The sequence below is a fragment of the Megascapheus bottae genome, chromosome 10 (genome assembly GCF_031878675.1).
Source record: "Megascapheus bottae isolate mThoBot1 chromosome 10, mThoBot2.hap1, whole genome shotgun sequence".
NCBI lineage: Eukaryota > Metazoa > Chordata > Mammalia > Rodentia > Geomyidae > Megascapheus > Megascapheus bottae.
The window spans coordinates 24,580,637-24,592,048 of record NC_143518.1 but is presented as its reverse complement, the minus strand read 5'-3'; the positions used below and the strand labels follow the sequence as shown (position 1 = coordinate 24,592,048).

At 34.8% G+C, this 11,412-nt stretch overlaps 1 protein-coding gene and 1 non-coding gene across 2 annotated transcripts in view; both read right to left on the bottom strand.

Moving 5' to 3' along the window:
* Window positions 1-525: 525 nt before the first annotated feature.
* The window catches only part of Cop1 (COP1 E3 ubiquitin ligase), a 95,486-nt gene continuing 84,599 nt past the window's right edge, over window positions 526-11,412 (bottom strand). The window contains exons 19-20 of the mRNA XM_090340379.1: window positions 2,828-2,872; window positions 526-866 (exon numbers count right to left, since the gene is read on the bottom strand). Of these exons, the coding sequence (XP_090196505.1) occupies window positions 849-866; window positions 2,828-2,872 (63 nt within the window). The 3' untranslated portion in view covers window positions 526-848. The remainder of the gene's footprint in view (window positions 867-2,827; window positions 2,873-11,412) is intronic.
* Window positions 10,618-10,756, bottom strand: LOC150057726 (small Cajal body-specific RNA 3). The gene has a single exon (XR_016536919.1).

Sequence of the window (11,412 nt, the reverse complement as noted above, 5' to 3'; positions counted from 1 at the left end):
TCTTTATGATGTGTTTGATTTGCTAATCTTAATTTCTTTTCTTTTACAATTTGAAAATGAGGCCGAGAAACCATGATCGGCAGGCAAAATTTTCAATTCCATCTATTTTTTTGCCCATTTGTTCCCATTCTGTGCATGGCTCCTTTCTTGCTGTACTGGCAGCTGAGTAGTTTTATTAGAAACCAGGTGGCCTGAAAAGGCTAAAATATTGATCTGACTCTACAGGAAAAAAAAAAAAAGTACTGACTTTTGTTCCAATTAGGATAACACTAATAAATGACAGAGCTTTTATGACAATGATTTAAGGATTAAGGTCTACATCTGTGACTGAAAGCAGTAAGAGAAAACTAAAGGCATTCCCTTTCTGTTTGAATGTGATCTCTACAAATATAAAATTTAGATCTATATCCAGATCCAGAGGTGCTGAGGAAGGTTAGTTCTAACCTACAATTTTCCAAAATCGTTCACAGAAACATCTTTATATAATTTATGCTACTCCTCATATTTGATAAAAACTTTAGCAGCTTACTGTGGCTCAATAAATTTTTATTATTTTTTGTTATTTATTTTTATTCAAAAGAATTTATTTCCCTATCACAAAAATTAGATAACCACACCACCAACAGCAGCGAAGTCCATGGAGTTATATTGATGGTGGAGAGTTTGCTGGGTATTCCCAATGTCCCAAAGGTCATAAGGAGGAAAAAAATGGAAAAAGGTTCTCAAAAGAAATCTAAAATCCAGGATGACTTTGGGAGAGACATCCATGACTTTCCTGTTTCTTCTCTCATTGTCAGCTGCAGTTGTTTTTCAGCAAGATCAAGCACAAGGTATCTTCAGTAAACCCTTCATACCAATTCTAGCACCTAAATGGAGTTTAGAAAAACAGGATGAGTATTATATAGTAGTTTTTAAAGTAAGAGTTCAGTGAATCTCTAATACGGTTATCGATGGGAAGCAAATAAAGAATATTTACCAACAGGTAGAATGTTCGAGAAGGTGAAGATAATGGACATTAATCCTTTCTTATTTTCAGTTCAATCACTGTATGAACTCTTTCAGATTAGTTATCATCACAGTTAATTAGAAAGCTTTCAAGATAAATAACATGGAACATGGACAACTGAACTGATGGCTGATGGCACAGCATAAAAATATTTCTAGAATATTTGTATCTTTCTATTTTCTTCAGACAATTGAAAGTATTACTGTGGTCAATTTTAATTTACTTATTTTCTCCTACTGACAAAAATTAGTTGGAGCAAATAAACACTTCCCAAATACTAGTGATCAAAGTATATGTTCTAAGATATTGTCTTCTTCTACTCCTTTCATTGTCAACGTCAAGCATCTGGTGTGATATTTTGTTAGTGCTACTACTCTTTTGTTAAAAGTAATAGGAAAGCAAATGGCTAAGAAAGGACAAAGAACATGAAGGTAATTATGAGATACTGTCAAAAAATTATGTTACATTAAGATTGTAATTCTAGGTAGCAAAGATTTAAAGTCACTATCATTTTGCTCTTGTACTGCTAAGGTTTGACCTATGTCTGGTCCTTCTATTAGATGAATAGGTTACTTAACAAGAGATGTTCATGCTGCTAAGCAAAATCTTAGATTTCATGTCTTCTAACTAGCAATTCTCTAACTTTAGCCTCTCAAGTGCTGGGATTACAACCTCATGACTGCTAATGGTATACCATCATATCCATCTTGAAAGTCTAGTTTTCATTTAAGCTACTGTAGTTTCTTTGTGGGAAGGGCTACCCAAAGAGATAAACAAGCTACCTAAAAAAAACGAGACTATCGTATGAATTAAATGTGACTAATTGTCATTACAGTTCTTCAAGAGTTTGTCTCCTCCAAACATCTCATCCAATTTATGTGGTATGGCTTTACTTTCTGGCACCTGCTTCAACTAGTAGAGGCCAGCAGGAGGAAAAAGGAAGGAGGGAGTAGTCAGAAACTCATATTATTTATGCATGGTTGCTGGTGTATTCTCTAGCTCTGACAGGCTGAGAAAAGTCATGGAAAAATTAATGTCCACTGGAAGGCAAAATAGACAGTACTTTAAAAAAAAAACTTTCTTTATAATCCAGGAAGAATATGTAGAAAGGACAGGTATACTCAGTACATATACTAGTAAAATCTATGCACTAAAAGTCTCTACCAAAATACTGTATTGCTTAGAAAAATTTCACTGCTTCACTACTTATCTAATAGTCCAGGTACAAATATCTAATAGTATAATTTGGCAAAGTTTATTTCCTAAGCGCCTATTTACTAAGTATCTAGAAAACGCTGAATTTGTGAAAGAATGTATCAACGAACATTCAATTTTCAGACTGCATCAAAAATAATCACATCAATAATCAATCAATTTCAATTAACTAAAATTTCTTCTCTATCCTAACTCACCTTAGTAACTTTGGAAAATAAAAAAAGGGACAGAAACATGAGGAAGAGTAAAATTAGAGTATAACATATTTAAGTGCAGTGCACTTAAAGTACACTTCTCATTGTACCTTGGACCTTAGGGGTTAATTTATATAAGGGAAGCTAAAGAGTGCTTGGTTTACAGTTAATGCTCAGTCATCATCTCTTTTTCAATAAGTAACTTATCAATCCATCGACTACCTGTACAATCTCAATAAACACTACCATCTTCTCCATAGTTGACATCTACCTACTTCATTCTCCTTCAATTTAGTCATATCCAAGGAGACAATGACCTAGTATTTGGAACAGTCGATAAGGTTCTTCAGTATACTGTCATAGTCTAAAAATGAGTTCTGAGGTTAAAATGGAAATGTACAAAATAACTTACCTTAATTGTACCCTGACTGTTAGCAGCAATCAGCACGTTGGATTCCTAGAAAAAAAACAAGGGTTTTTAAGTAAAGAGAAAATTTTCCTGGAGGGTAGCCGAGGAGAATAATTTCCTCTTTGTCTTTAACTCTACCCTAAAACACCAATAGAATCTGACATCAAGAGCCAACTTTTAACATGCATGTATTTGTGAGGTTTAACAGAAAACTCCATTTTTTGAGGATTAAGTTCTAATAAAAAATTAAGTCAGAAGTAGAAAACTTCTAAACATAAAAGAAACTAGAAGGGAAAAAGGATTGCTAAGAAAAGAAATGCAAAGTGCAGAAATACAAAGACTGAAATAATAGCTTTTGAAAAACAAAGCAATTGCTTCCCCAGAACACTTCTTCACTCATTTCCTGACATGACACACAGTAATTATAATTCATGTAAATGCTTCTCATATATTTGAATAGATATTTATAACTGGGGAGAAAAGTAGAGAATATTCATCTTAAAGAAGAGAAGGTTGTCTTTAAAAATCATCTATCACTTCACATATGTATTGTGCAGAACTCTGGTGATTACTTGAGTGAAAATTTATGCCACAGAGTATGTATATGCCATTCACACCCTCCCCACACCCCCTGAAAGTAAGAATAATGGGAAAAGGAATGGTCAAGAATGAGCTTATCAGAGAATCTCAGAAAGCAGCAGGAGCTGAGACATGCTTCCTATGAGAAACAGTATATATAGGAAGGCTCTGCAGTATTATAGGCTTGCCTCCCCAAGGGAGAGTTGGAAAAACTCAAGACTGCCACAGAGTGTAGATGGCTGATGGAAAGGCCAAATACAAATGATAGCGATGTGAAACAGAAAAAGGAGTCAAACTCTAATGAAGTCCAGGATCTGCCTGAACCTTCTTCATGCTTCATGATGAAGTGACGGAAAGAAAGAAAAAATGTGGCTTGTGTACTGGGAATGTTATTTTAGCCAAGTTGAGTTATAAGTTTTAGTTTCCTTGATATTCCTTGGTATAACTAATTTGTATTTTTACAAGGTTATTATTCTTTATTGTAATTTTCCCTTTGGTTTTATGAAGCTACTTCTGCAAACAGCTCATCGTGTTACCACTGGCATATGAGAGAAGAAATAGTTTCTTTGGCTGCCACAGAAGTTTTAGTAGGATTGGGATACTCCTTAGATGGGAATATTGGCAATAGCAAAACGGATATAGCTGTATCAAGGAACAGACATGTGGGCATGGGCTCTGCTGTTCTTTCCCTAGCTGAAGGTTCTCCTTAAATAAACTGTCACAGTTGTGCTTGAAAACAATGACAGGATTCACTAAAAGAGTTTCAGTATCCTCTTTGGGGGGAACTGTGGGTGATTTCTGTGACTTCATGGGCACAGTGTCCAATACTTACATATTGAGGGGACATGAAATGAGGAGACTCAGAAGATAAAACAGAAATTTAATATATTGCTCTAGAAGAAGTCTAGCTGTGGATGGCAAATTTACAGATGTCAGGAGGAAAACCAGACATTACTAGACTGTAAACTGAATGCACAGAACTATACCCTTCTGAAGAAATGAGCCTTTTTTTTCTTTTTTGGCTTTTCTTTTTTGGTACCTGGGAATTGCTTAGGATGTCACCCTTGCTGTGTGGGAACTTGCCACTGAGCCACGGAGAATCATGGCAGAGAGGGAAGAGGGAATAAAAATTTTTTGAAAAGAGATTATAGAAAACAAAGAGTCATAAAGACTCTATGGAGCAAAAGATCTAACTGAAGAAAGAAAAGAAGCTTCTTGACTATACGGCCACAGAACACAGACCCTGAAAGTATAGTAAACTCCTCTAACCAATGAGAAAAAAAGACAATATGACAAGGGAAGAAAAAATCCCCATTCATAAGAGTAATACCAAAATACTAGCAATAAATCAAATGCTAAATCTAAAACCACTCAGCTTCAGAATGACTGAAGAGAACAGCCTGGTGAGAATGGGCCAAATGTGGAAATACATGACTAAAAAGTTTTAATAAGATTAAAATGCTAATATTTTCTAACAGTCCTCCAAAGCAAACAATTAAGATATTTTAGTTATAGAAGTTCATTATATATGTATATCTATGTGAATATGTTTATATAAGAAAATTGCATAATAAAACCACTGAAAATTGTTGATAAGGTTGTGAGGAGGGAAAGGGATTAAGAGAGCAATATAAGTGAAGTGAATTCTATCAAAATACATTACATACATGTATATATCATAAGGCAACTGCTTTTATGATTAACCTATACTAATGAAAAAGAATTGTAATGAACTCTGGGCTTGAACTCTGGGTCTGTGCACTGTTCTTGAGCTTTTCAGCTCAACGCTACCTCCTGGAGCCACAGTGCCACTTCCCGTTTTCTGGTGGCTAAGTGGAATTCTATGCTGCTGTCAGAAAAAACGACATCGACCCATTTGTTAGGAAATGGAAAGACTTAGAAAAAAATTATATTAAGTGAAGTAAGCCAGACTCAAAGGAACTTAGGCTCTATAGTTTCCCTCATTTGTCATAATCAGTAGAAACCTTGGACTCTACTAGCAGAGATTTGCAACAGAGCAAAACCTTGATACATAAGGCCATATAGTATGAAGCTAATTGAAAGGACCTCCAGGATACTGAAACAAAAGTCATATAATGAATGATTGTTGTCCTTAAGGTACTATGTTATTTCTCATCTCTTTTGCTGTCCTTTGGTTATATCATATTGTTACAGTATCTCACTTTGTTATCTGATATATTGGATATATTTGTATTTGGTTATTTGAAATTGGATAGGGAACGGGAGAAAACCAAGATGGGGGGTGAGGGGGAGGGTAATGGGGACCAAGATGTGTGAAAGGGTATCAATGTATGTGAATTAATGCATCTTCTATCTGGCAAATATCATGTAACCCTTTTATTAATTACAATAAAAAATATTTTAAAAAAAACAGAAATTTAATTACTCTTTTAGTGACCCAAATTTAGCAAGTGGTTGACAGTTCATCCTGAACTGGTCAAAGACAGACTTTCTAGAACAGAAAGCAGCAAAGAAACACAATGATTCAATATAGATTTCTTTCCAGCAAAACTTTTACAACCAAAGCTGTGTGATGACTTTCAGGAGCAATACTAAGAAGCAGAGCTGCAAACTGCATTGGGTTGATTGACTGCTGTTTAACAATGGGAGTAACTCTACATTTTCCAAGAATGCTATCACTAGGGACTTTTCATCACTAGATGCTGTGGCCATGGAAACTTGTTCCCCCTACTATAAATACATACAGTATCAGAGGTGGAATTTTGGACTAGCGATATTCAACTTGTATTACCATACAGTATAAAAGTTTAAGCTTAATAGAAACGATTCCACTAGATAGCAAAAGAAGAGGAACTTGGAATCTCTATGACATTAAACTCAAGAAGAAAACATATTGCTGCCTGTGGACTCAGCCACTTGGATAGCTAGGATTACAGGTATGAGACACTAGCGCCTAGATACAATTTTTTTTGTCGTTGTTGTTGTTGTTTTTGGCTGTCCTTGGGCTTTCTCAAGGCTAGAGTTCTACCACTTGAGCCACAGCACCATTTTCAGTTTGTTTTTTTTTTTTTTTTTGCTATGTGTGTGGCACTAAAGAATTGAACCCTGGTCTTCGTGCATGCCAGGCAAGCAGTCTACTACCAGGCCAAACTCTCTGCCCTGCTAGCTTCATTTTTAAGCTCACCAAGAAGAGATCTGTAGTCTTTTACAGGAAAAGTAACTTCACCGAGTTTACTTCTACATGCACAGATAGGCTAGTAATGGATTTCAGGATGAACTAGACAGCAACTATGTTAAGAAAATCTCTATTACTATATCAAATCAACAAAAAGTGGCAAAATATAAATGGGTTACAAAGATAGCCAGAGCAAATGGTTGAAATAGTCTTCAGATTTATAAAGATAGAAATTCCAAATTACATAATAATGGGTAGGTTGCTAAATCTCTTTAAATCTCAATCTACTAATGGGGGGTTGGGGGGAGGGTAATGGGGACCAAGACATGTGAAAGGGTATCTGGCAAATATCATGTAACCCTTTTATTAATTACAATAAAAAAATAAAAATAAATAAATCTGCCTTCTCTGCCTGGCCCCCCCCAAAAAATCTTAATCTACAAAAAAATAGACAAATACTAATAAACTTAAGACAACAGAATTACTGTTATGAATGAACAAAACACATAGGATTAAAAGTAAATTTACAAGTGATAGCCGGTTCTGTGAGACAAAACTGCTTCTAGCTTCAAGAAGAGTAAAGGAGCCTCAAATGAGGGAATGATTAAAAGGAAAACCAGATTATAATGAATAGTTAAAGCATGGAGAACTAAAAGTTATGACATGAAAAATTATTTACTAATAACAGGTTTACTTGACATCAAAAGCAACTCTAATGTTCAAATTTTTATTATAAAGGGCCTTTGTATAGGTCTCTGAGTAATTTGGCCATTAAATAATTGCTTTGACAAAAGTTTTAACAGAAAAAGTCTATCCTGGTCTCCAGGGTAGTTAAAGTAGGAAGGTTAATTTTAAATATCAACTCAACTAAATTAAGAACTATCTATATTGGTGAAGCATTGTGTCTGTAAGGGTGATTTCAAAGATTGGTAGTAAGTGAACTAAGTGGGCAAGATATGCCTTTAATGTGGTTTCTGCATCACCTGGTCACCTGAAAGACTGTACAAAATAATAAGGAAGAAGGTTTGTTAGCTCTCTTTCTGGAAGCTGGGACACCTTTCTCCTGGTTCTATTAGTGTATTTTTAAGCCTTCTGGAAAAGAATATGGAAAAGTAGAAATAGTAAAGTCATAACATACGGTATCTACAAATACAGCTCCTTAGAGGGTACACAACTTATATCTTGCCTCAAATAATGGAAAAGCAAATATAAACTTGAGCTAGTAAGGTTTCAAACAAAAGAATTAAAATTTATAATATGTCTCTTAATTTTGTAATGTTCTCTCCATTGAGCTTCTTATCCTACTTGAACAAAAGAACTTTTACTGTATTTTATTGTTGAGGTGATGTATAGAGAGGTCACAGTTACATTCATCAGGTAGCAAGTACATTACTTCTTGAACACTGACACCTCTTCCCATGTTTTTCTCCCAACTTCCCTTCCTCCAAGAATTTCCTTTTTATTTATGAACTTAGAAGTCTTCTCAGTGATAAAAAAAAAAAGAATGTATACTTAAGAGTTCATTCATATACCTTATGCTCTTCTCACATCAAGATTATAAATAATACAGTATGGACTTATGCATCATTTTCTTCCTCATTCTTTAGAGGTAAAAGGGTGGTATTTATATTTCAATTACATTGAAAATTTAAGCAGTTTTCTTCTCATGTAGGAATTCACAGACTCTGTACAGTCAAATCTAGTTTTTACCCAGGATTCTAAAGCCACAGAATAATACTTTCAAATAAATCTTCCCTTTCACCTTTTCTTTTGATGCATATCTATGGTGGTTTTGCGAACTTTCTCTTCCTTTTTCTTTGGAAAAAGTTAACATACAGATATATTTTTTAACAATCTTCGATTGATCAATACTCAGATAAGTGATAATGTTGAATTATATCACCAATTCTTCACTTGTTTTTATTTCCTTCATACTATTCTAAAACTTTTTTTTTAACATCCCCATGGTATACTCTGATTTAATAGGAATGAGAAAATAGTCAAAGTTCTAACATCCCGATGTTCCAATTTATCAGGCTGTAGTCAGCTGATATGATATATAGAATCATTCTTAAAACTACTCTGGAGTAGGGCCAGGAGTTTGGTCTAGTGCTAGAGTGCTTGTCTAGCATGCATGAAGACCTGGGTTCGATTCCTCAGTACCACGTACATAGAAAAGCCATAAGTGCTGCTGTGGCTCAAGTGCTATATAACTAGCCTTGAGGAAAAACAAAAGGACAGTGCTCAGGCCCCCTGAGATCAAGGCCCGGGACTGGCAAAAGAAAAAAATAAAATAAAAAACAAAAACAAAAACAAAAACTCTGGAGTAGATTGCTTTTGTATCTCAGAGTTTACACTTCACTCTTCCCAAGGTTTGCTGGCATCAGTAGAATTCCCTGAAATGACCAGACCTTAGTCCCTTATACAGACAGAAATCCATGCTGTGCATGGATGGCATGTAAGAGCTCATACAAGATATTTAAACAAAGGATCCAAGGCAATCTTCATATAAAAGTTACTTCTAAGTCCAATAGTTTCTTTTTGTCCCTGACCTTTGGTATGTGGTTTTTCTAAACTGACTTGGCAAAAATGAGTGTAAATATGTCTTGAAAAGAATGAATCTCAAACCACAATCTATCAATGAGATCTTGCCCTTTACACTGAGGTGTTAACAGTCCTTTCTGCATTCCATAAAAGAAAAGGTATAGTTTGAATTATTATATTTGTAAGACAGACAATAAATGAAATTGTGTTTCATTTTACTCTCTTACATAGATATTAAAATACTTTGGCATTATCTATAACTTTTATCTGTAACTATTGTATTTAGTTGCTACTTTGATATAGCTATCTAATGAGAAAGCTATCCATTCAATTTACAAAGAGAAAACATGGTCTCAGTGAGATTTTGTAACATTAAAAATTCATATACAGAGGAGGGGGTTGAGAAGGCAGAAAGAAAAAAGAAACCTCAATGTATATCCAACAAATTTAAGAAAAGTGAGGAAATGGGTGGGCTGGAAGAAATGAGAATGTAAAAAAGGAGTGATCAAGGTGCAATGTATTTATAAACTACTTTGTTGAATGGCAACTCCTTTGTGTAATTGCATAAAGACAATAAAATATTTTAAAAATTAATATACATAGTAAAGGAATCACCAAGCTGACAAATAACTTATAAAGAACAATTAAATACATCAATGCTACTTTGTATCATGTCCAGTTAGTTTGATTTTGCAGTCAAGAAGTAAAAGTTGTAAAGACTATGTGGGAAAGAAGGAGGAATGAGACAAAGGTACATATATATTTCCTTCCTTCCAGTGCTATCCAAACTCTTAGCACCATGTAGTCCCAACCAATTTAATTATACTTACTACATAGCAGTGATATTTATCCAACTTTTTTTTAATCCAACTTTTTGCCTCAAACCACAATCATCCTGATCTCCAACTCCCATGAAACTGAGACTACACATATGCACTTGATGATATATGATATAGCTTAGTAGTAAGACTGCCTGCCTAGCATTTGCAAGGTCTTGGGTTCAACTTCTATTCAGCAGTAGAAAAAAAATGTTGTCCCAACACATTCCTGTAATTCCAGCCTTTAAGAGGCTGAGGTAGAAGGAGTTTGAGGTTAGAGGCAGTTTGAGGCCAGTGGGGGCTATGTAGCAAAGTCCCAGTCCGAATCCCTCATGGATCCTCAAAACAAGAAAAAAAGGAGAAAACCATCTCAAAGCAAAACTTCATGGAGTATACCTATATCCTATCTAAAAACACATGGCCCCACAGGACCTGGGCACTGTCCCTGAACCAATTTGTGCTCAAGGCTAGCACTCTACCATGTTGAGCCACAGTGCCACATTTGACCAGTGCCCCAGCCAGATTTCTTAAACATGAAATTAGCACATCTATTTTCAAAAATGGTAACATAACTGAAAAAGTAGTTAAGATGATAATAAAGTTACCTTTATTTATCTACGTTAGTAATTCTGTAAATTTAACTAGCAAAGATAGTAAGTAAAAAGTTGAAAGCAGTATTTTCAGTGAAAGTTTTAAGTGTATGGAGGGGAACGATCAGACTTAGCCAGCTGTTCTAAGTCAGACAGAGACCTCCCAGTTTATGTAGGATGCTGCTATCTGCAGACAAAAAGTATTCCTCATTTGTCCACATGGTTGGTTCATGCAGCTTCCATATTTAGTGTCCATTTTTAGCAAAACTACTTTTGCTATTTAGTCTTACATTCCAATTTCCTAGCTACATAGAATTCTAATTTAAATATTAATGCATTCAAATAAACTTAGTAATCAAGATTCAAATAAAAGGAACCATTAAAAGACATTTAGCATACAATGTCAAACTGATTTTTCAGTCAATAAGAAAAAGTTGTAAAAATAATGTGGGGAAGAAGAAGGAGTGAGACACACAGAGGTACAGGTACATAGATTCACCATACTCCCTTCTAATGCTTTCCAAATTCTTAGCACCAAGTGGCCCCTATCGATTTAATTATATGCTACATAGCACTGAGATTTACCTCCAGTTACCTTCAACTTGTATCACAAGTAAAAATCTCTCATTTCTGGATATACTGAATAAATCTTAAGAAAAACGTTCAAGAAGTATGCACTCACTACCTGATGAATGTAACTGTAACCCCTCTTTTCATTACCCCGACAATAAAATACAATGAAAAAAAGAACATGATTAACGGTGAGAACTCATAAATGATTGCTACTGAAAAGAATACAAGCTACAGAAGAATACAAGTAGGCCTTGCTATGTTCCCTTTAGTTTACAACTGTGGAAAAAGAAGTAGCTTGTAAGTGTAGGCAATCAATATATTTTAAGT